Here is a 25847-nt window from a genome sequence, read left to right as displayed (position 1 = left end):
TCTACACGACCGCTCGCCACAGTGGAGAACAACACATACCACAGGGGCCGTCCATAAATGACGTCACGCACCTGGGGGGGGGAGGGGTCAGATATTTGTGACGATTTGTGACGATGGGGGGGTGGGGGGGAGTTTGAAGAGTGTGACGTCACATCATAATGCGCAACTTTAAATAAATATAGACAACACGTTCTACTTAATTAAATAGACTTTTTAATAAATGTTTTCTCCTACAACATCAGAGTGCAGCGCCACATTACTACAATGACAATAGTTTAAAGCGATTTGAAGCATGTTTTATTTTCAAAATGGAAACATGGTTTTGGGGGGGAGGGCAGAGCTTTGTGACGTCATATTTGAGGGGGGGTCTGACTTTTTGTGACGCCGTGTAACGAGGGGGGGGGGGTCAAAAATCGGCCAAAATCACGTGACGTCATTTATGGACGGCCCGACACCACACGAAGAACAGACACCTATGCGCTTTGAAGGGCCAATCAGTTCAGTTTCAGTTTCTTTATTTTGGTATAGCCCTGTGAGCCATTCGGCTCTTGAATCGGGTGCAACCACAACAAACAAAAAAACAAAAACACGAACAAGAAAAACATCTTATAGTGACTTTGTGACTTTGCAAACAGAAAATCCATGAAAAAAAACAGCAAAAATATTCCTGAAAAAAGCACCGTACACCAACGCTGTGTGCAAAAAAATCCCAGTGGGATGCAAGTCAAACAACAACAACCACAAGAAAACTTAGATTAAGGCCGTCAGTCTAACTCCGTACTACAACAAAACAAACATGTCCAAACCAAAAAACTTTTCGAAATCACCAAAAAATAAAGCCATAATTGCAACGTAACAGTGATCATAGGGACTGTGACCGAATTTTTACAATAAACTACATAAATAACATGTAACACCAAATCCTAGAGCCATAGCTGGCTGCATGAGTTACTCCACAACAACAGAAGCATCAGTCGGAGTATCACATTTTTCAATGCACCTTTAAGATCAGCACGCTAAATCAAAATATAGATAATACTTTACAGCAGCATCCGGAGCGAAAACATTTTATTTTACGCCAATGAATAGCAGTGGCAGCTAGGGGTGTACAACTCCTCTAGAGCAGTTTTGAGAGAAGATCTCATTGGTAGCGATTCAAGTTGCAGTTTATTAGCAATAGCATTCCAGACCCTGGGGGCATCAATAGCAAAGGCCCTTCCTCCAGTTTTTATACGGCAATAGGGAATGTGAAGCTGGTAAATGAGCGAAGACCTGAGGTCAAATTTGTTCTTTGAAACAGAGAGGAGATCCAGCAGGTAGTCTGCGGATTTTTTTGTAAGTACATCGTGAATAAATAAGATCTGGTGCACAAGCCGTCGAACATTGAGATGTTAAGTTTGACCCAATGTAGAGATCACAGTGGTGAGTCCTATATGGGCAGTTCAATGCAAATCTTAAGGCCGAGTGATAGATGAAATCAAGCTTCTTCAGTACAGTACTTGGGGCTGATTTATACATGATGTCACAGTAGTCACGTAGAGGCAGTATGGTAGCTTTTATCAATTCCAAACGGAACATTGGGGGGAAGCAGTGCTTGTGTCGATACAGAAAACCAATTTTTATTTTTGTCTTTTTACCAATATAATCAATGCGATCTTCAAAATTCAGTTTTGAATCCAGGATGACCCCAAGATACTTATAGATCTTGACTTGCTCTATTTGATAATTATTTAAGGAATGCAATTGGGGAAAGTAACTTACTGCTTTAGTCCTGGTGAGAAGCATAGTACCTTGGTTTTGGAGGTATTCAGGACTAGTTTAAAAGCAGCTAGCTGATGTTGTAGTTTGTTGAAATCACCCTGTAGCTTAGCAATCACGTCATCCGGAGAGCGGCCAGCAGTAATCAGTTTCGTGTCATCTGCAAAAAGATTTACCCTGGAATGATCCAGGTCAGTGCCCAAGTTATTGACATAAAGAGAGAACAAAAGGGGGCCGAGGATGGAACCCTGTGGAACCCCTTTTGTTATCTTAACACTGTTTGACCTCCAACCATCTGTGAATACAGTTTGGGTGCGAGAAAAGAGGTAATTGTGTAACCATATTACTGCGTTTTCGGAAAAACCGAGGCAACTTAGTTTACTAAGCAGGGTGTTGTGGTCTACTGTATCAAAAGCTTTGGACAGGTCTATAAAAATACAGGCACAGTACTGCTTATTATCAAGGCTACTGTAAATGTGATTCAGAGAGTCTAATGCAGCAGATGTGGTACTGTATTTATTTCGGAACCCAGATTGTTTTAGATGTAATAGATTGTTGGTGGACAGGAAACTGCTAATTTGGTAGGCCAATAATTTTTCCAAAATTTTCATCAACGGGGACAAAATTGAGATAGGTCAGTAGTTATTTGGATCATCTTTAGGGCCCCCTTTGGGATGTGGACGGACATAGGAATGTTTCCATTCTAGAGGAACTGATGCTTCTTTGATGGACAGGTTGAATATATGGGCTATAGGTTTGTATATTAGGTGACCAACAGTTAGTAGAGCAAAGACGGGAATACTATCTGCTCCAGTAGAGGAGGACCCTTTGAGGTAGGACAGTTGTTTCAGAACATTACTTTCGTGGATTGGCTGGAAACTAAATTTGTTTAATGTTTGGACAGGGGTGTAGGAATTTGCATGAGCAGGGGTGGCTCCCAATACATTATCAAAAAGATTACCAGCTTCAGAAAAATGAAGGTTAAAATTGTCAACTTTTTTTTGGGGATCTGAAAAATATTCCCCATTTCGGTTAAGCTCAACAGGCAGATTGTCTGTTTTGGATGCCTTTTCGATACATTTCATTGTTTTCCAGAAAATCCTGGCATTTCCATGTGATTCCAGGAGGGTGGAGGAAAAATAGGCATTTTTTGCATGCCGTATTTTTTTGACGCATCTATTCCTTAAAATCCTGTATTCTAGCCAGTCATTGACCAAATTACTTCTCTGAGCACATGCCCAAGCCTTTTCCTTAGTTTTCATGAGCTTCGTAATCAAAGGATCACACCATGGTGGGCGGTTGCCTTTAGTTTTAAATCTAACCAACGGAGCATGTTTGTTAAAAACATGCATGTGTCAATTGGCATCCTGAATATCGTCACAAGGGATTATCCTGGTGAAATATTCTATTTGAAGTAATCATATAGTAACTATTGTGTATAATAGTGTATCGCCTTTGTTAATCCACTGCTAGATGAGGGCCTGCCCATCCATGCCTTGCGGGTTGTGAAATGTACTTGACCATACTTCACAACACTGATCAGTGCGAATTAGTGAAGACAGGAAGGATGGTCGTTGAAGCATAGTACAGGATAATGGAATGTCCAGTACTGGTACAGCTCCCTGCTAACAATCTAGTTCTGCAGTATCCTACAACACCTCTTTGTATGCATGATGATCACCCATCTAAGCACTGTCCAGGATCAAGCCTGCTTAATTTCAGAGATCTGACGAGATTGGCCACAATCCGAGTGTGATATGGTCATGGGTACAATGTTAAATAATAAGTAAACAAATAATAAGAGTCGCATTGAGGGTGACATGGCAGTTTATTCCTCAAATTGTCAGTCAAGAATCAAGGACACTTTTCAAGTTATAATTATAAAGCCTATATTGTCTGAGAGTTTACATTTGCCAGCCAGTAAACTAATAGTAAATTATTTTAACAAAGTCAAATGAAATGTCATGCATGTACAAAATAAGTCCTGAAATCCAAATCCATGTAAGAAATCTCACACTTCATACAATGCAGTAGGAAACATGTTTGAACAGTTAGCATGTCATTTTTAAATATTACAATCATTTACACACCTGTAGTAAAATATTTCATCATATGTGTATTCAGGTTAAGCTGCAAAGACAATTGCTAAATCTTGTGAACCAACAAGCAAATGCACTTAGTTATAAGATGTTATTACTCTGTTCTTGCACTAAAGTGGGCATTGCTCCAGGGTGAACAAAGTATTTTATTAAAAAAACAATATAACAATGTCAAGGTCCCGTTCATTTTCCACTGGAGCTTCTGCCACCGGTTTGTTGACGTTCCTGCCACAGGGCTTGTAGGAAGATCTCCTTGCTCTGCTCCATCATCTGGTTGTAGAGTCGCAAGTCCTCCTCCTTAGCATGCAAGGTGCTTTGCAAAGCCATCTTCAGAGCCTCGTTCTCATCTTGCTGAATCGCCAGCCTGATAGTTGCACCCAATTTAAAAACAACGTGTTATAATAATAATTGCAGCCCTTTGTCAATCCGTTGATGGACGAAGGCCTGCCCACACACACATGGGGGTTGTTTGGCATACTTCACCACCCTGGAAATTTGTATTTGGTGAAAGGGTGAGGGGAGGCCCAGGGCAAAATTTGTTATCACTCACAACTGATGATAACCATTTAGGGGAATCAAACTCAGGTCGCTGGGTCCATAGCACTGTGCGCTAACCACTTCTCCACTCAGAGTGTTAGTATCATTACATTAACAAGAAGCCATAAATGAGGAAAATATGCTAGTTTTTTAAAGCTGCATATAAAAAAGTAAGCTCTTCAAAGCATTCAACCTCTGTACTGTAATTAAGTTTGACTTACTGTGTTTCCAGCTCTGGAATTCGTGCATCAGATGGTAGAGCTGAGGAAGAGCTGTCCTTTTTGTCAGTGAGCTGAATGCTCCTTCGGCTTATCTGCCCTGAGTGTGACATGAACATATTTTTTCACATCAATTTAGTACGAATGTACTGAGCTAATCACAAGTGAATAATGTAATCACTTTCCGTTTATGAATTCGCAAAATAAGCACGAACATACCACACTGCAAGCAGACGAAGCAAAAATATTAATACTTCCTGCACTTAAATTTCTTTGACATAAGTTAACAGTATTCGGCATTTTTTGTTACACTTCTTGCCTGCACGCATTTTGCTGCCAGCCTCCATCCGGGCCCGTCCCAGCTGCTGCTCCAGCTCAACGGCCCGTCGCCTGCTCTCCTGGTGCTTGACTTCTGCCTCCCGGGCCTTGTCAGTAGCTTCCTCAACCCTGTAAGCCACAAACCTTCGATTAGCGTGGTTAGCCACGATTCGCTACGCGCGGTCCGTTAAGCATGGTTGGCTACGTAGGGTGCGAAATAAGTTCAAGATGCATACATACATACACGAAGTCAAGAACTATTACAGTTAAGTTGTATAATTAATTACGCATTGCTTTTGAAATCTGGGCTGTTTTTTACTATCTGCGGTTATTCTATGTGTTAGCTTGCTAACAATAAAAATAATTTCAATAATAATATTCATATAAAAATACTAAGTCAGATGTTAAAGTATGAATTGTAAAAATTAGGTATTAAGGAAACGCACTATGAGACGATATATTTCATGCACATGGGACGTGTTCAATACGATGAAATAATCGGCATCCGAGATGAATATTGATGCTTCACCTTTGCTGCAAAACGCCAACCAGCTCCATTAGCCTGTCCCTCTCCACCTGGGCAGTCTGACTCAATGCCCTTAACTCCACACACTGCCGTCTAAGCAGCTCAGTTTCCTCACGTATACTGTATGACGAGAGTAAAAAGAAATCATCTGAATAAATTGTACAACTGTGGTGGTGAATCTCTCATGACATCTAACATTCATTTATTCCTCACTAGCTTGACTACCTGGCTTCACCCGGGACTTGGATTCACCACGCCCGGCCGCCTTTGTCCCCCCAGTGGCGATGTTCACACATCACAGCAGTTACTCGTTTGAGGCTGAGTCGACCTAGGGGAGGCCCAGAACCGGTTCAAATAATCGTCACCGGTGGTGGCCGTTTAGCGGGAATCGAACTCGGGTTGCCGGGTTCGTAGCGCAGCGCGCTAACCACTACACTACAATGCGTTACGCTTCCACATGCGCGGGTAACGTGACAGATTAGACGTCACAGCTCACTTGCTGTGCAAAAAAAAAATGAATTATTGAGCTCCCCCCCCCAAAAAAAAAGTGTCTTTTTATAATTTTTGCATGGTGTACAGTCTGGAAAGTACCCACATGGCAAATTTCCAGTTTGTTGCATGTCGGGAAGTATGCTAAACATTTTGAACAGACACACATATTCACAACTTTGCCTTTTATATATATGGAGAAAAAGGATTATGAGACTACGCGTTTCTGGGATTCAAAAGTTTGACGTTAAAAAACTACACTTTAAAACATTTGTGTGCAATAATACCAGTGATGCCTGCCTCATGAAGTTATTATTTTGTAGATCCACACCTGCTGCTTGATGGCCTGGTTGCACCGCCAGATGTTACAGTCATGGGAGATGCCTCCACCAGGGTATGGCCCATCTTTGATACCATCCTGTAAAACACAAGCATAAATAGAGATGATAATATCAACAGTACAAAACTGCCAGTTTTTTGCTGGATTATGATGTTATGTTTGTTTACCTAGCAGATCCCTGTGAAGAACCTAAATGAAAAGGAGCAGCTTCATCACCTGTCCCTTCAGCTGCCAGCCTCTGGCGAGAGAGGGAGATGTATATGTACAGTTCATCAAGCATTTAATATCAAGAACAGACCCCACTCATGTAAGTTTAGTAAAACATAATATTTACATTTAACCCAACCTTTCGGACCATGTGCTGAATTTCTTGCTCAAGTTGTTTAATTTTTACTTCCTTTTCCGACACCATCTCCTGAAGTTGCCTGACAAAAGTGTTATCTGCTTGCACAGCACCTCCGGGCTGTTCCAGGTCAGGAAGATTGCCTTGGCTTTTGGGTGAGTATCCACCGAGCTGACTTAGGGTGTTGCCAGCCTGCATGTGGAACTGCTGCTGGCCCTGGTTTTGAACATCCATCGCTTGACCAACTCTCACGACTCTTTTTTCTTTGCCTTGTTTTGCCGCATCATCTGCCGATGATTTCAGGAGATCTTGAAGACGTTTTTGTTGTTCCTTAATGTAGGCAGAGTAACAAACACCACGTAATATGAACATACGGTACTTCACACAGCTAAATGGTATTTATTATACAGCTATGAATTAACAGTGCCTGTACATACATTCTAATAGCATTGCAATAAGTCATTTTACATGGAAATGTTATATTATTTTTTAATATAACCAAAGAAAATAATTTACCAGCAGAGTCTGGATGAGTTCATCATCATTCTGTGCCTTGACCATCAGAGTGGATATCTGTCCTCGCAGGGTCTTCACCTCGGTTGTGAGCACGATGTTACGCGCCCGCGTACCTTCCAGCTTCCGTCGGCCCTCGTCCTGCTCTTTGCGCAATGTTTCTAACTCCCCTGCCATCTTCTGAGGACGTGCAAAATGTTTCTTCGAGTTACGAGTTAGCTCATGACAATACCTCTTTAGGTAACGAATCTTAAACCAAATGCAAAACATTAGCACTGTCGCTGTCACCATTTGCTGGAACTTACTTCCATTGCTTCCTTGCGCTCACGTTCCATAGCTCGAATGTGTGCCTGGTTCTTGTCTTGCAGGGGGGTGCGTCGAGGTCCACCGTTACCAGTCATCTCCTCCTCCTCCAGGAGGAGCTCCGAGCCTCTGCTCCTCTGTGTGCTCTGGCCCAGCTGCGCCTCCAACTCTCGTACCTAGAGTGCACGAACAACCAATCAACTACGAGTGGAGGGGCAATCGATCACAATAGATAACACAATAAACAAGCTAAGGATTTTACAACTTGCTAATGCTCACCTTGGTTTGTAGGTTCAGTATCTGCTGGGATCTTCCCCTCCAGCTGCCAGGATTGCTCAATAAGTGCGGTATATTAACTGTTTCGCCAACTTCATTGGTCAATACCTGCATGTATAAACACAATAATGAATCATGAAATCGAATTAACAAATATCTCAAGTTATATAATTTGTGAAATATTCCCCAAAATGCCGGAGGTAACAAACCTTGTGAGCGGTACGCAGCTCTTGCTTGAGCAGCTGCACCTGGTTTCTGTAGTCAGAGAGTTTTAGGTTTGTTGCTGAGAGTTTATCTTGCAAGGCTTTCTCTTCATTCCCGGCTCCAAACTGCAAAGTTATAAAATGTTCGTTCAATTTTTAATAATAACTACAACATTTCAGCATATGAATGTGTTGCAAATAAATGTGTCATTAATACGACATACCTTTGCATCAACAGATTTTAGGATGTCTTTTCCATGAGTTCCACTTCCCGTACCTTGCCTTTTGTCAGAATCAAACTCTTGGCGCTGAATAAATAAAAGTTGCTAGATTAAACGTTACAATTCTCACACTCAGATTAGGAAACGTGTACAAAGTAGGTTTAGTCCACGTACAATATGTGGATGAATTAACTGAATTAAGTTCATTGCCTCATCTCTTTAGATCATAAAAATTAAAATGTGGCGGATTCGGAGCTTCATTTCAGCTGGGTTCGTCTGGCTCAGTGACTTGAGAAATATTGGCACACTCAGCACACGGCATCCAGTGTACCTCTCGTGATGGTTATAGCCACTAGTCGCATGCCTACCCCAGTCTACGAGCAACCTGGAATATATTCGGGGAGAATAAATGAAGTCCTGGTCGTACCTGTTCTTCGAGCTGGCGAAGTTTAGTGGTGAGCTGCTTCACTCTGCTGCGCTCTCTCTCCAACTCAGCCGTCATCTCCCGCACGCGCTTCGAAAGTTCCACGATCTTTAGGGCGGCAGTGTCTCCAGATGCGCCTACGGGGCCTGCAGGAGGGGACAATTACATAACCAAGGCACGTTTAACATACTGTGTGTAATCAACATAATATACATAATGTTATATTTAAAATTACATTATAAACCAATTAAAGACAAAGATGCAGCCCTGCATTCCTTGTTCACGCCCCAGCACAGATGGTGGGTGTTAAGCCGGCTTTGATTAGTGTTAAAGCTACAAATGGTAATAAAAACAAGTATGGTAACTACAGCAGCTCTAGTAAGAGGTTTTTATCCTTTTATCTGGCACCAAAACTGACACCTTTATACAAGGGATCATGTTTGCAATAACCACAACACAAGCAGTCAAAATGCAAACAAAAAGAGACAACTCTGATAATGATATGCACTGTCCTTGAAATTTCATAATACAGCAGCTCTGTATTGAACATTGCATTTTTTTAATGGTAGCTCTGTATCCCGAAATACGAAACGTCCGTATACTTACGTGAATACAGAGCCCTATGGTCAGTGTAAACATGTCCTTAAAATAGGTCCCGGTAAACGTCAGCCCTATATATATGTGGCTAATTTATGGTGGGAACCGAACCAGCGAGGGCGAGGCGGCTCTCCTCCAGCTGCGACTGCAGCTGTGCAGCACGGCGATCCTTCTCGGCCACGATCCGGTGGAGTCGCGACAATTCATCTCCCATCTCCCTTACTCGCTCCTGCAGGGACCTCACCGCCTCGTCCTTGCCCCCACTTGATGGCCTGACAGACGGAGCACCGCAGCAAGATGTATATACACATACCCTTTGGTATCGCAACACAAGCAATCGTCATCAGCAGTTTTTTTCTTGCTGTGGTTGTCCCACCTGATGACGATTGCTTGTGCTGCGATCGAAACGTCGTGATCTATTATGTTTCTACCTACGTGACTTTACCGAAAGAACCAAAGAGTATGGATTCCTGCATTCACGAAAGCTTCAAATCAAGATTGTATATACATGTATTTAAAACTACTTTCATCCCCTATTCCACGTCTCCTGCAGCTCTGAAACACCGTTTTCACATCATATTGAAAGTATCTTAGCGGCAGTTTCGAGTAATCACGTGAAGCGGAGGACGTTTTTATCAAGAATCGTACGTACCACGTACACTAAATGGGTAAAGGCTCTTTTTGGGGTCATGGATTGTGCTTATGGGTGCAAAAGACGACCGCTGAAAACAAATACGAGTTTTTCCTAGTTTTTGTTTTCAAGAGATGTAATGTTTTCACGAGATGTAATGTTTTCAAGAGATGTAATGTTTTCAAGAGATGTAATGTTTTCAAGAGATGTAATGTTTTCACGAGATGTAATGTTTTCAAGAGATGTAATGCTTTCAAGAGATGTAATGTTTTCAAGAGATGTAATGTTTTCAAGAGATGTAATGTTTTCACGAGATGTAATGTTTTCAAGAGATGTAATGTTTTCAAGAGATGTAATGTTTTCAAGAGATGTAATGTTTTCAAGAGATGTAATGTTTTCAAGAGATGTAATGTTTTCACGAGATGTAATGTTTTCAAGAGATGTAATGTTTTCAAGAGATGTAATGTTTTCAAGAGATGTAATGTTTTCAAGAGATGTAATGTTTTCAAGAGATGTAATGTTTTCAAGAGATGTAATGTTTTCAGCTTCTGCAGTAGCTGAACGCTAAGGAGCATGCCACGTTTCAAGTGCAAGAATATGCATCGATGTGGCAGCCGGAATCTTCACCATAAGTCAAAACTGTAATTTTAATCAGATAACAGAACAATATAGAAATGATAACAAACTTAAAAAGAGCTCTCAAAGAGAAGTGCGTTTCCCAATATTCTAAGCACAGTTTGGCAGTGTTCATGTCATTTAATGGTCCTATGCCAATGATTGATTAAAATTCCACATTCGTGTGGATCCAAAATATCATAAATACAAATTCAGAGGGGTTTGTTTATCTTTACATGCCTATGTACTATTGGAACTGCGCCATGTGGACCTAAGTCTTACACCGCATGTTTGTGACACTAGACGATTCTGACATTGGCAGTAAAGAGCTTGCAACAACATTTCAATATTTTGCTTGAATAAGAGAACTGACAACGCGCAGTGTGTCCCATAGCCGTTCCCCACGAGGGTGTGAGTTGGAGTCCCCGGGTCCCAGGGTGTGAGTTGGGGTCCCTGGGTCCCAGGGTGTGAGTTGGAGTCCCCGGGTCCCAAGGTGTGAGTTGGAGTCCCCGGGTCCCAAGGTGTGAGTTGGAGTCCCCGGTCCCAAGGTGTGAGTTGGAGTCCCAGGGTCCCAAGGTGTGAGTTGGAGTCCCCGGATCCCAGGGCGTGAGTTGGGGTCCCAAGGTGTGAGCTGGAGTTCCCAGGTCCCAAGGTGTGAGTTGGGGTCCCAGGGTCCCAGGGTGTGAGTTGGAGTTCCCGGGTCCCAAGGTGTGAGTTGGAGTTCCCGGGTCCCAAGGTGTGAGTTGGAGTCCCCAAGTTCCAAGGTGTGAGTTGGGGTCCCCGGGTCCCAAGGTGTGAGTTGGGGTCCCAGGGTGTGAGTTGGAGTCCCCGGGTCCCAGGGTGTGAGTTGGGGTCCCAGGGTCCCAGGGTGTGAGTTGGGGTCCCAGGGTGTGAGTTGGAGTCCCCGGGTCCCAAAGTGTGAGTTGGGGTCCCAGGGTCCCAAGGTGTGAGTTGGGGTCCCCGGGTTCCAAGGTGTGAGTTGGGGTTCCAAGGTGTGAGTTGGGGTCCCAGGGTGTGAGTTGGGGTCCCAGGGTCCCAAGGTGTGAGTTGGAGTTCCCGGGTCCCAGGGTGTGAGTTGGAGTCCCCAAGTTCCAAGGTGTGAGTTGGGGTCCCCGGGTCCCAGGGTGTGAGTTGGGGTCCCAGGGTGTGAGTTGGAGTCCCCGGGTCCCAAGGTGTGAGTTGGGGTCCCTGGGTCCCAGGGTGTGAGTTGGAGTCCCCGGGTCCCAAGGTGTGAGTTGGAGTCCCCGGGTCCCAAGGTGTGAGTTGAAGTCCCCGGTCCCAAGGTGTGAGTTGGAGTCCCAGGGTCCCAAGGTGTGAGTTGGAGTCCCCGGATCCCAGGGCGTGAGTTGGGGTCCCAAGGTGTGAGCTGGAGTTCCCGGGTCCCAAGGTGTGAGTTGGGGTCCCAGGGTCCCAGGGTGTGAGTTGGAGTTCCCGGGTCCCAAGGTGTGAGTTGGAGTTCCCGGGTCCCAAGGTGTGAGTTGGAGTCCCCAAGTTCCAAGGTGTGAGTTGGGGTCCCCGGGTCCCAAGGTGTGAGTTGGGGTCCCAGGGTGTGAGTTGGAGTCCCCGGGTCCCAGGGTGTGAGTTGGGGTCCCAGGGTCCCAGGGTGTGAGTTGGAGTCCCCGGGTCCCAAGGTGTGAGTTGGGGTCCCAGGGTCCCAAGGTGTGAGTTGGGGTCCCCGGGTTCCAAGGTGTGAGTTGGGGTTCCAAGGTGTGAGTTGGGATCCCAGGGTCCCAGGGTGTGAGTTGGGGTCCCAGGGTCCCAAGGTGTGAGTTGGAGTTCCCGGGTCCCAGGGTGTGAGTTGGAGTCCCCAAGTTCCAAGGTGTGAGTTGGGGTCCCCGGGTCCCAGGGTGTGAGTTGGGGTCCCAGGGTGTGAGTTGGAGTCCCCGGGTCCCAAGGTGTGAGTTGGGGTCCCAGGGCGTGAGTTGGAGTCCCGCCCGTCGTACCCGGGGTCTGCAGGAGCCGTGAGCTCCAGGCCGAGGTCCTCGTGGTCCGCGTGGTCCCCGCGTCGCTCCCGCAGCCGCTCGAGGCGCGCGCGCTGCTGCTGCTGCAGCGTCGCGAGCTGCAGCCGCAGCCTCTCGCCCAGCGCTTCGTCCATGCCGATTCCGCGTGTGTCGGTGTCTTGTGTCTGTGTGTGACGACTGTGTGTCACCCGAGTTGTGTGTGACCGGGGCTGTGTCTGTATGTGACTAGGTCTTTGTGTCTGTGTGTGTCTGTGTGTCAGTGCGTCTGTGTGTCAGTGCGTGCGTGTGTCAGTATGTGTCAGTGCGTGTGTGTGTCAGTGCGTGTGTGTCTGTGTGTGTCAGTGCGTGTGTGTCTGTATGTGTCAGTGCGTGTGTGTCTGTGTGTGTCAGAGCGTGTGTGTGTCTGTGTTTGTCAGTGCGTGTGTTTGTCTGTGTGTGTCAGTGCGTGTGTGTCTGTGTGTGTCAGTGCGTGTGTGTCTGTGTGTGTCAGTGCGTGTGTGTCTGTGTGTGTCAGAGCGTGTGTGTCTGTGTGTGTCAGTGCGTGTGTGTCTGTGTGTGTGTCAGTGCGTGTGTATGTCAGTGCGTGTGCGTGTCTGTGTGTGTGTGTCAGTGCGTGTGTGTGTCTGTGTGTGTCAGTACGTGTGCGTGTCTGTGTGTGTGTCTGTGTGTGTCAGTGCGTGTGCGTGTCTGTGTGGTGTGTGTGTGTCAGTGCGTGTGTGTGTCTGTGTGTGTCTGTGTATGTCAGTGCGTGTGTCTGTGTGTGTCTGCGTGTGTCTGTGTGTGTCTGCGTATGTCAGTGCGTGTGTGTGTCTGTGTGTGTGATTGTGGGGGGCGGTGTTGTAGTGGTTAGCGCGCTGCGCTACAAACCTGGCGACCCGGGTTCGATTCCCGCTCACGGCCAACACCAGTGACGATTATGTGATAACGATCCTGGGTCTCCCCTAGGTCAACTCAGCCTCAAATGAGTATCTGGTGCGGTGTGTAAACATCGCCACTCGGGAGACAAAGGCGGCCGGGCGTGGTGCTGGCCACCCACCTCCTCGTGTGCCGTGCCGGCCTTTATAGGCGCTGTTCGCTAACAGCACTTGCCCCTGCAGTCTGTCAGGGCTATAAGGGGGATCTTGTTGAGTGGTTGTATCCGTATCTGTGTGTATCTGTGTGTATCTGTGTGTATCTGTGTGTATCTGTGTGTATCTGTGTGTATCTGTGTGTATCTGTGTGTATCTGTGTGTATCTGTGTGTATCTGTGTGTATCGTGTCTGTGTGTGTGTCTGTGTGATTGTGTGCCTGTGTGTGTGTGTCTATGGCGTTGGTGTTCTGTCTCTGTTGGGTTGAAGCCTGAGAAACCGGCGTTGCCGTGGAGACGAACGCGCGGTGATGGTGCGCATGCGCGACACCTTTCCGGCTTCGTCATCATCATCATAGTCATTACCATCATCATCACAGTCATTACCATCATCATCATAGTTATTACCATCATCATCATCATAGTCATTACCATCATCATCACAGTTATTACCATCATCATCACAGTTATTACCATCATCAACATCATAGTCATTATCATCAACATCATCATAGTCATTACCATCATCATCATAGTCATTACCATCATTATCATAGTCATTACCATCATCAACACCATAGTCATTACCATCATCATCACAGTTATTATCATCATCATCATCACAGTCATTACCATCATCATCATAGTCATTACCATCATCATCACAGTTATTACCATCATCATCATAGCCATTACCATCATCATCATCACAGTTATTACCATCATCATAGTCATTACCATCATCATCATAGTTATTACCATCATCATCACAGTTATTACCATCATCATCACAGTTGTTACCATTATCATCACAGTTATTACCATCATCATAGTTATTATCATCATCATCATCATCATCACAGTTATTACCATCATCATCACAGTTATTACCATCATCATCATAGTCATTACCATCATCATCATAGTCATTACCATCATCACAGTTATTACCATCATCAACATAGTCATTACCATCAACATCATAATAGTCATTACCATCATCAACATCATAGTCATTACCATCATCATCATCACAGTTATTACCATCATCATCATTATAGTCATTACCATCATCATCATCACAGTTATTACCATCATCATCACATCATTACCATCATCACAGTTATTACCATCATCATCACAGTTATTACCATCATCAATATCATAGTCATTATCATCAACATCATCATAGTCATTACCATCATCATCATCATAGTCATTACCATCATCATCATAGTCATTACCATCATCAACACCATAGTCATTACCATCATCAACATAATAGTCATTACCATCATCATCACAGTTATTACCATCATCAACATCATAGTCATTACCATCATCATCATAGTCATTACCATCATCAACATCATAGTCATTACCATCATCAGCATCATAGTCATTACCATCATCATAGTTATTACTATCATCATCACAGTTATTACCATCATCATCATAGTCATTACCATCATCATCATAGTCATTACCATCATCATCATCACAGTTATTACCATCATCATCATAGTCATTACCATCATCATCATCGTTATTACCATCATCACCATCACAGTTATTACCATCATCATAGTCATTACCATCATCAACATCATAGTCATTACCATCATCATCATAGTTATTACCATCATCAACATCATAGTCATTACCATCATCATAGTCATTACCATCATCATAGTCATTACCATCATCATAGTCATTACCATCATCATCATAGTTATTACCATCATCAACATCATAGTCATTACCATCATCATCATAGTCATTACCATCATCATAGTCATTATCATCATCATAGTCATTACCATCATCATAGTCATTACCATCATCAACATCATAGTCATTACCATCATCATCACAGTCATTACCATCATCATCATAGTCATTACCATCATCATCATCATAGTCATTAGCATCATCAACATCATCGTTATTACCATCATAGTCATTACCATAATCAACATCACAGTTATTACCATCATCAACATCATAGTCATTACCCTCATCAACATCGTCATTACCATGATTAGCATCATAATCAACATCGTCATTACCATCGCCAACATCATCATCACTTTCATCACCATCAACATACCATTTTCAACAACACCAACATCAACATAATCGCGTCAGCACCATCAACATCAGTCAACAACACCTTACGTAAATATTACCGGCAACATTGGCACCACCAACATTACCATCAACCATCACCATAATAATTCGCATTATAAACCATCACAGTTGTCTCCAATGTTGCCATTCACGTTATTGTGAATGCCTTGAAGGTGGCCGGGTTTCTCGAGATCAGAGGGTTGAATTGTCACCCCTAGGATTCTAATTTTAAATCCAGCCAGGTAGCTGTTATTAAACCGGCTTCTCGGGTATGTAATGAGTTGATTGTCTCGGCACAGTAACTAATAAATGCATTTAACAAAAACTAAAGTTGCCAAAATTCAAGTTCTGCGAATTAAACATTGGGTTGAGAGTCATCCAACAAAGATTACTCTCGGTGGCACAATGGGTAAGAAAATGCTGACCTTCGACTGTAGTGAAGAGAGGTCACTCAAAACTGACGCTCTAATATCCAGCACACGATCTAAGACGAAACCATTTCGAGAGATCCATTACATGGCAGCCGTAGCACACTCCGGATACAAATGTGGGACAAGATTATTTAAAATTAAGAGTGGGATTGGCATGTTACGAACCCAAGGCTCCCTTAGTCGACCGGCCCGTGTGCTTGTTTACGAGATGAATAGATTGCTTGCAACAGGATGTTCACGGACATGGTCGCTTGTCCTAATAAACGCTCATTTAAGGTGTTCACCGTGCGTTTGTATACAAGCGGTTGTTCTTCGGAAAATAACATAATCGCATGAAAACCCCCACGGTATTGCATATGTTTGTTTGGCCTGCCCGAGTGTTTTGCAACAAAGACTCAAAACGCTGCTGCTTATAAATATACACTGCGTGGTGTGTGGGTTGGTGTGGGTGACTCGTCCCTCTGCCCGCATGTGCAGCTCCCACGATACAGCTCTGTCAAGCAGACACTGTCGGCAACCCATGCCACACTGTGCGGGTATTGATTTGTGCTCTCACTTTACCCTACTCTAAACACCATGCACACAAGCCGAGATAAACATCGCTTTTCTATGTTAGTTTAGGCTCTAGTGAGCGTTGAGTGGTGCTCATGTCCATTGTTGGTTCCGAGCCATGTGCGGTGGTAATTCCAAATGGCATGGACCATTTTAAAGTAAAGCATGGGCTGCTTTGACCCTAACTAGGATCCGAACTAATGCGTTTGCGATGATCAGCCCCGTGCACTAGCGAGTGAGTTTTCCTGGCTGTCCAGCAGGTAAATCGCTATGGCCACGTGTGCCCGTGCTCACGAGCGACAGCACATCTATTCAGACTGCGCAAGGGAAAAGGCCAAGTGTATGTTCACAATTATGTGATGTACGTTAAACTTATTTCGCACCGTACATAACCGACCGTGTTAATCGGAGGTGCGGGGGAAGGACAACAAATGTAAATATATTGTGGATATATATTTCTGACTGCTGGTGGTCACTTCTGGTGAGCCTGGGTATAATAACGCAGTTTGTTTTACACCAGAGTAAACCACTTTTCTAATTGATTTTAAACTACAGTCATTATCCTCCATAATTAATTGCAACAATTAAAACTTGAAGATATGAAAACATGGGCGTTTTTTTTATCAGCTGGACTTTATTCAAGAGGGCATGAATGCATGAACTATGATATACACACACATAATAATCATACTTAAAACATAGCAGGATGCAGACTATGTGCCCATGTCCAATACAAGCAGATTACGTAAAATGAGAATAAAATAATAAATTGATAAAATAACACAATAATATTCTCACGACGTTTCTGCCACAACACAAGCGGCCGAAACGTCGTGAGAATATTATTGTTATTTTATTTTATCAATTTATTATTTTATTCTCATTCTACGTGACTTTACCGAAAGAACCAAAGAAGATGAATCCTTGCAGTCACGAAAGCTTTAAATCGAAAAATACAAGCAGATTACTATACAATTTGTGTACGAACTTATTTTCAACCATATAACATACGTGCAAACTTTTTTTTACCTTACATTCACTGTAAAATACACACGGTATTAGCATAAACAGCAGTTCCATTATAAAAAACACAAGCAACGTAGTGCCACGGTGTATTGCAGTGTTGCTGTGCTTGACATTAATCTCACTCCACTCTGGACGTGTTAGCATCCTCTGCACCATCTGCACATTTCATGTGCATGCGTGTGAATAGTTTAAGAAGCCTCGTGCCCTGTGCAATGTATTTCCACGCTTTTTCTTGGATACATATGACCTCGCGAGTAGTCGCTTTATGCTGCATATATGGCTTAGAGCCTGTAGTATATGTTTTACTGTATACAAATTGTCATCAACGTTAGGGGCCAAAAATAGTCGCAGGTGTTGACCAAACTCCTCGGCTGTGATTCCTTTGAATGCTCCTATTATGTGCTATTCAAGATCACCCAAGTTTTTCCTTAAAAATGTTTTAAAAATTAGGAATAACATAACATATTAGCCGAGCATTGCAAACTGTTGTCTAATAGTAATGTTTTAAGAATGGATAATACTTTTTATGGATGCCCTCGATTAGCAGTGGCCAACATCTGTGATGGCCTCTCTTACGCGATCTAACCCAAAAAAACCTCTATCATGGATGATATTGGTCGCGAAAGCCTGCTACGTGTTCAACTGATCTGCGATGGCTGTCACATCGTGTTAACACATCACTTTAGGAACAAAAAAAGTCCCATCATGGTGGATTGAGGCTAATACTAATAATAATATTAATAAGCATGTAAAAATACAATCATGTTTTTGTCTCTTCGTGTTTAGAGTCCTTCGGGACAAGCAAAAGTATAAAACAGTGGTCCAGAATGTGTGTAGGCTCAAAGGCTTAAAAGTTGTTTTATTTTATTTTTCCGTGGTGAAAGGCACTTTTGCCTATTACTTTCTGGGCAAGTCAGCACTTTTATTCAGCATTGCAGTTGTATTAATATACGCGTGCCACTTGTTGAAGCGCAGATGTACAATGTGAATGTTATAGAACATCGCGGGTTTAATATACAAGTGTATGTAGCCTAGATGACAGCAGTAGCTTGCCGTGAGTGGGATTCGCATCTTGACCAGAGAAGGAGTTTCACTTGCTGCTCGTGGTATGTTCATCAGTTGGTATCTTTAAGATGTACTCTTTGTACATCGAATACAGCACCCCTGTGAGAGAAGAGAATCTGTGAGTACATCGAGCATAACCGTCTGCCAGAATGGCAATAGGAATAGGGGTACAACGATGCATATATGAATATTAGATTCTTGTTGTCATGATGATACACGCATTGAACGGCACGTGTAAGAATAGACGTTCTTTGATTTGTACGTGTTGTAACAGACTCATGTCACCCCTCTGCAGTCACTGGAGGTGCTATGGTTCTCTCACTATCTTTAAAAAATACTTCTCGGATCGAATTGTGGCAAATATAACTAACTACTAACGACTAAATATTCATTCAATAGTTAGGGGGGGGAGGAGAAGGGGGCATGAATATTTGCACGACTGGCGATAAATTTACCAACATTGCCCATCAACTGCTAGATGAAGGCCTCCTCACGCCTCGTCAGTCACAGGGGGATAGTTGGCCCGCCTTCATCAGACCGGTCAGTGTGGGCGGGTGAAGATCTCACTCACCATTGGTGACATCTGTACTTAATAATGAGTGGCGGTTAGTGATGGTTGAAATAAGTTAACCCTGGTCTTGTGTTTAGAGAGGAGGATAACAGCAGGATGGATAATCTCGGGTTAGTGAACACGGGCACGCCTCGGTATGTGAAGCCTGCGCGTATACCCTGTAGTTATAACTGCTATGTGCTCATATTCTTGGTGCTCGTTGGTGGTGGCTGCATTCTGAGGTCAGCCCCATGGCACTGCTTGCTGTGACACAGACTGAGAGGACTGCACTCCAAGGCCCCCTACAAGATGTCTCAAATGCATTCCATGGGGCTCGTTCAGTCACAGAGCAGACTACATGGACATTGGTCAAAAGGGAGGGAATATTTAACTTAATTTGAATTTGGCTTTATTGACCATAATAGGCCAAGAGCCATATAGCTTACCTCATCAATATGCCACTAAGCCTATATACTGTATACATTGATTTAAGAAATATGTAAGCATAATATAAATTGCCAGAGAGTACACCCAATAACAACTTTTAGGTCGTTTAGGGGCATTATACAATCTGCATGTACAGTATATATCATTTTCAGGCATCTTAGATGACCACTGCCTCAGTTTCCAGGCAATCTGTGTTACATTCTCAGGCAGTCCAAATTATTTTTTTGAAGTCCACCTGAATTGTGAGTCGTCAATAAAGTACATTCATGACACGTGGATCTCTACACGTGTGTACATGTCTGTACATGTATGCTGTATAGAGACATGTACACACGTGTGTACACACGTGTGTACATGTCTGTACACGTGTGTGTACATCTGTACACGTGTGTGTGGAGTGGTGGTCTCTCATCTGTGCACATGTGTACGGGTGCGTGTGTGTGGAATGGTGGTCTTTGTCTTTGGTATAATAAGTGTGCTGTAGTACTTCGGCACGAACCCAGCCACCTCGCCTTCAATTCCCGGTCACGAACAACATCAGTGATACATTTGATCTGAACCTGTACTGAGCCTCCCCTAGGTCCACTCAGCCTTAGAAGTGGCATGTTATCCCCCACCTCTGATTAGTACGGTTAGCTACGTGCGGTGCGAAAGAAGTTCAACAAACATACTCTACATTTTGATTTAAAGCTTTCGTGACTGCAGTAATTCATATTCTTAGTTTTTTCGGTAAAGTCACGTTGAAGAGAAACAACAAAATAACAAAATATATATATAAAACAATAAAAAATTCTCACGACGTTTCGATCATAACTCAAACGGTCATCATCAGGTGTGTTGGTTTGCATAAATTTATGTTTAAACGGCACATTTATTTATTTATAAAAAACGTTGGCGTCACGCGCAGCGATTGGCAGTTTGCCCAGGACTAGTCCATCTATTTTTTTGAAAAGAGGAGGGGGGAGACGAAATTTTTTATAATGTATGCTGTCTGAAAGCCACTGTAAGCGTGAACAATCAATCAAGAACTGAAATGATTTATCAAATCTTTCCAATGATTGCTAAGATAGAATCCATCTTCTCGGTTGAAATTGTCTCTGTGCTTGTATATGTGGATAGCCTCATGAACGAATCTCTCATGGAAGCCAGATGGCTTACAAAGAACCTCCGTCTTGGAAAAGTCAATGGCATGTGAGCCTACTGAATTAGAACAATGATCTGCTACGGCCGAGGTGTTGGTCCTACCGTGTTTAAGGTCTGCTTTATGTTCACGAATGCGGTCCGAGACATGGCGTTTGGTTTCTCCAATGTAACTACTACCACAGAGGCAACTTAGTTTGTAGACACCAGGGTATTGTATGTCCGGAATCACATCTTTTACAGACGGAACCAGATCACGGATTTTATGTAATGTGTTGAAACGGACCTGGATCTTGTGTTTTTTCAAGATTTTGGAGATCTTTTTTGTGATCCCAGCAATGTAGGGTAAAGTGATGGTTTTGAAAGGCTCCTCAAGAGGGTTCTTCTTCATGGTTTGAGTGATAGCTTTGCGGATTGTATAGTCGGAGTAACCATTAGCCCTAAGAGCTTGGTGTACGTGTTTGAGTTCACTGCTTATGTGTTCCTGGTCGGATATGCATTGGGCTCTATGATACAGAGTCTTGATGAGAGAATTCTTCTGTGATGGATGGTGGTGGGAATCCGGTTTCAGATAAGCATCCGTATGGGTAGCTTTCCTGTAGACAGAGTGGCTCATTGAACCATCAGGTCTCTTTTTAATTAGGACATCCAAAAAAGGTATCTTGCCATCTATTTCGACTTCCATGGTAAATCTGATGGCTGGGTGTATGGAATTGATGTGGTCGAAGAATTGGTCTAGAGCATGCCGGCCATGTGGCCAGATGACAAAAGTGTCATCCACGTACCTCTTCCATAAGGTTGGGCGCAGAGTGGCAGTCTGGATGGCGTCAGTCTCAAATTTCTCCATGAAAATGTTAGCTATAACTGGAGAAAGGGGGGAGCCCATTGGGGTGCCCTCAGTTTGTTTGTAGAAAGTTCCATTCCAAGTGAAGTATGTATTGGTTAAACAGTGTCTCACCAGGGGGGGTACGTCAGTGTTTAGTCCTTGATGAACCAAGTCTTCAATGATTGCAATGGTGTCAGGTACAGGAACCTTGGTGAATAAGGAAACTACATCAAAACTGACAAGCAGGTCGTCTGGGGACAGGGAAATACCCTTGATTGTTGATACCAGGTGAGTAGAATTTTGTACCGCAGAGGTGGTCTTTCCAGTGAAAGGACGCAGGATTTCAGACAAAAAACGAGCTAGTTTGTAGGTGGGGGAGCTGATAGTAGCTGATAGTAGGAGCCTTTCAAAACCATCACTTTACCCTACATTGCTGGGATCACAAAAAAGATCTCCAAAATCTTGAAAAAACACAAGATCCAGGTCCGTTTCAACACATTACATAAAATCCGTGATCTGGTTCCGTCTGTAAAAGATGTGATTCCGGACATACAATACCCTGGTGTCTACAAACTAAGTTGCCTCTGTGGTAGTAGTTACATTGGAGAAACCAAACGCCATGTCTCGGACCGCATTCGTGAACATAAAGCAGACCTTAAACACGGTAGGACCAACACCTCGGCCGTAGCAGATCATTGTTCTAATTCAGTAGGCTCACATGCCATTGACTTTTCCAAGACGGAGGTTCTTTGTAAGCCATCTGGCTTCCATGCGAGATTCGTTCATGAGGCTATCCACATATACAAGCACAGAGACAATTTCAACCGAGAAGATGGATTCTATCTTAGCAATCATTGGAAAGATTTGAAAAATCATTTCAGTTCTTGATTGATTGTTCACGCTTACAGTGGCTTTCAGACAGCATACATTATAAAAAAATTCGTCTCCCCCCTCCTCTTTTCAAAAAAATAGATGGACTAGTCCTGGGCAAACTGCCAATCGCTGCGCGTGACGCCAACGTTTTTTTATAAATAAATAAATGTGCCGTTTAAAAATAAATTTATGCAAACCAACACACCTGATGATGACCGTTTGAGTTATGGTCGAAACGTCGTGAGAATTTTTTATTGTTTTATATATATTTTGTTATTTTGTTGTTTCTCTTCAACGTGACTTTACCGAAAAAACTAAGAATACTCTACATTATCAATTCACTACTAGGGAGACAAAGACGATCGGGCTTGATGCTAGACATACCACCCCTGTCGTGCGCAATTCCGGCCTTAACAACAGCGGTCTGTATGTAAATACAGAACATCTTTGCCTTGCGTATGCGTGCGTGTGCGCGTGTAGAAATGGATGAGGACTGTAAGTTACCGAGCGTCATGGCTCCCACCACCAGCCCCTGTGCTGCAACGCGCGTGTGGATGAGGTGCACGGACATCTTCCTGTCACCCCGAGTACGTAGGGTGTAGATCCCGTACGCAGCAGCGGCGGCGCATCCTGTCAGCCCTGCACGGTGGCACACACGCACACATCTATACTAGTAAACACTGAGCGTGCCTCGTGTAATAAACATTACACTGGTAAGCTGCATTGGACTTGGCCACGTATTGGCTTTAGTGTCGTACTCCGTGGCATGACATTTAAAGCGGTGTTGAACTTTAAGCTGTGACCCTGCTCTGTGAGTGAAACCATCAACCTCCAGGACCTATTTTTTGGCTCACACTTTGAATATTCACTACGTGTATTTGTCTAGCTATCAGCATTGATCCACATATAATGCTACCAAACTTCAGATTTGTACCCCTTAAAGAACACCATTACAATTTGCATCACTCCGTCGCTATATATTCACATCACTATATACAGTATTAGATCACTCGTAATATACACATCTCCGTTTTAATAAGAGGGAATCTATTTTATTTTGAAAATGCCTCTGAAATGTAAAACAATGCACACATTCTTAAAATGCTTACATCTCTCATTTCGTTCATGAATATAATATACATTTTGGGGCTAAATTTGCAAACATTTTATAAGACAACTTTACCATTTCGAGGTCCTTTTATAGATAAGGACAAATATGACACCAACATAATTGGATAGGTACTTACTATTTACATTTTATAGAAATAGTGAGTCCCTGGAGCCTAAACATATTGCAGCATCAGTGTGTTAGTAATCTAATGTCATGCTTTCGGTCTGCAGGTTACTGTTAGCTTTGAGTTAAGCTTTAGGGGATAAATTATGGGAACAGTTAGGGGTAAAGCTATGGGTAGAATCAGAAATAAGAGTCCATAATATAGGGTTTTTGGGGTTATATGGAAAGATATATGGCTGTATGGTAATAGCTAAGAGTAGGTTTATAAGTTAAGGTAAGATCAGAATGTAAGTGTATGTTAATTATTAGGGGTAGGGTAAGGTTTAGTGGGGGAAGGATGGTTATGGATGTATGGTCCAGTCAAAGGTAGAAAGTCCTGGTTAAGGCTGTATGATAATAATTAGGATGAGGGTTATAATTAGAGATAGGTACTGGGATTAGTAGCTTGCAGGACAGATTTTAGGGTACGATTTAAAAGGGTGACAGGGGGTGAGGATGTCTCGACTCACCGAGCGGCACGAGGGGATTCTCCTTTGTCTTGCGGAGCAGACGCATGCCTTGCTTCTCCTCGGGCTTGGAGTCGGCGGGACTCCAGGCCCTGCTGGGTGTAGACATCGCACCACGAGCCCTGCGCGTACACGGACACCGCGTGAGCCATGGCATTGTCGAGTACGGCCGTGGGCAAAGTTCAGCACCTGAGTTGGGTGATATTCTGATTCTGAGTGCCCAGTACTGATGGTGGCCACGCTGTCGTACCAGATGGGGTCCTCACTTGAGGCTGAGTCAACCTCAGAGAGACTTGAAACAGGAGTCATATGCCTATAAATAAATGACACAATATTTCTTAACTACTTTGTTTTGCTGAAATTATTGCTAATGCTTAATTTACGACACACATTTATTAAATGTATATAAAAAATGCTTGCATATTTTTGATTGACTTATCGAGGTAAAACAATAAGAAAATAATGTATGACACATGAGTCTGTATAGGCCGAACGTGACGATGAACGTACGCTCACCACTGTTAAAGACAGATGAACAAGAGACAAAGGGGTTTTTTTACCTCTCTGCAGCCGGGCAAAGTGAGGTTAACAAGCACCAATGAAGCCCGGTATTGAACACGACGATTAACTGTGGCCAACACCACGCCAGTGCTGATGTTCACACGCCTCTCCAGGGACTCATTTCATTTGTATTCGACCTCAGCGAGGCGCAGGACAACTTCAGATATTACTCGCCGCTAATATTACCCACGGTCGGGAATCGGACCCATGGCAATGAGCCAACCAATGCGCCACCGTTCCCCACGCACTCACGGACCCACACACCCACGCACCCGAACCTTGCACTACTGAGTTCGCTTCTGCAGTGATCCCACCAAGTGCGTCAGTCAGCGCGCAGTGCCGTGCAGTGCGAACTCGTCCCTCGGTGTAGAGCAGAGAAGGCCTGGCCAGGTGCTGTCGAGGTACTGGGTCGAGGCCACACACGCACACAACACACGCACACAACACTGCCAGTAGAGCTTCCTGTGGAGGGACTGCGCTGTTCGCCGCGGTGTTCTGTGTATATATAGCCCCGGGGAGACCGCCCCGTGGCTCGTACGCGCACGGGAACGCGCGTGTTCTGCCACGAAGAGGAATTATAATAAACAGGACATGGAGACAAGGAGGGGGAGATGCATTGGGAGAGTGGAGAGACGTCGTCGGCTGGGAGAGAGCTCGGTCGTCCACGCCGCGTGTGCGAGCGATGCGTGCGTGCAATGTGCAGTCGGGACCACTCACACGTGCAACGCGCGTTGGTTTTGGTGTTGTGGTCTCAGAAGTGCCGTGCACTTCGCCCCGCTTTTAGTGCAGCCATTCGTGCTTATTTAACCACGGGAATGTTCGCTAATTGAGTGTGGGTACACTCAAGATTTAACTTTCATAAACACATAAAATAGTCGTGACATTTATTTATGTAGGGAAGCTTCACTCACTTTCATAATTAAAAATAATTTCACGGAATTTATTTTTCTAGGAGTGTCTCGCTGAGATCTCAAGAGTTTCTATTTTTCCAGGAGAGAACTGCACATGTTTGTTTAAGATGTTTCGTTGATTCCATTTTAAGGAGGAGGATTTGTTTATCAGACGACT

General features: G+C 43.7%; 2 protein-coding genes across 6 annotated transcripts; both read right to left on the bottom strand.

Moving 5' to 3' along the window:
• Nucleotides 1-3567: 3567 nt before the first annotated feature.
• CCDC13 (coiled-coil domain containing 13) lies at nucleotides 3568-13731 on the bottom strand. Of its 3 annotated transcripts, XM_032967939.2 has the most exons (16): nucleotides 13240-13726; nucleotides 12355-12536; nucleotides 9277-9437; nucleotides 8572-8714; nucleotides 8148-8231; nucleotides 7930-8049; nucleotides 7724-7828; nucleotides 7447-7620; nucleotides 7145-7321; nucleotides 6620-6958; nucleotides 6453-6523; nucleotides 6277-6363; nucleotides 5460-5576; nucleotides 4932-5059; nucleotides 4616-4712; nucleotides 3568-4221 (listed from the first exon to the last, which is right to left on the bottom strand). In XM_032967939.2, the coding sequence occupies exons 2-16, from the start codon at nucleotides 12504-12506 to the stop codon at nucleotides 4041-4043; spliced, it is 2136 nt and encodes a 711-aa protein (XP_032823830.1). In that variant the 5' UTR covers nucleotides 12507-12536; nucleotides 13240-13726; the 3' UTR covers nucleotides 3568-4040. The 3 variants fall into 3 exon arrangements, with proteins under 3 accessions (XP_032823830.1, XP_032823839.1, XP_032823819.1); XM_032967948.2 differs by having other exon boundaries at nucleotides 6632-6958; nucleotides 12355-13731; XM_032967928.2 differs by having other exon boundaries at nucleotides 12355-13726.
• A 3434-nt stretch (nucleotides 13732-17165) lies between these two features.
• On the bottom strand, nucleotides 17166-25474 carry LOC116950278 (HIG1 domain family member 1A, mitochondrial-like). 3 transcript variants are annotated; one of them, XM_032967984.2, is made up of 4 exons: nucleotides 25094-25474; nucleotides 24222-24340; nucleotides 22983-23117; nucleotides 17166-18741 (listed from the first exon to the last, which is right to left on the bottom strand). In XM_032967984.2, the coding sequence occupies exons 2-4, from the start codon at nucleotides 24325-24327 to the stop codon at nucleotides 18668-18670; spliced, it is 315 nt and encodes a 104-aa protein (XP_032823875.1). In that variant the 5' UTR covers nucleotides 24328-24340; nucleotides 25094-25474; the 3' UTR covers nucleotides 17166-18667. The 3 variants fall into 3 exon arrangements, with proteins under 3 accessions (XP_032823875.1, XP_032823857.1, XP_032823865.1); XM_032967966.2 differs by having other exon boundaries at nucleotides 25052-25471; XM_032967974.2 differs by having other exon boundaries at nucleotides 25058-25471.
• Between the last annotated feature and the right edge of the window lie 373 nt (nucleotides 25475-25847).

The sequence above is a fragment of the Petromyzon marinus genome, chromosome 2, assembly GCF_048934315.1.
Source record: "Petromyzon marinus isolate PM22_M1 ecotype Great Lakes invasive population chromosome 2, UKy_Petmar_22M1.pri1.0, whole genome shotgun sequence".
NCBI lineage: Eukaryota > Metazoa > Chordata > Hyperoartia > Petromyzontiformes > Petromyzontidae > Petromyzon > Petromyzon marinus.
Note: the sequence above shows the minus strand (reverse complement) of the source record. Positions and strands in the feature narration are given on the sequence as shown.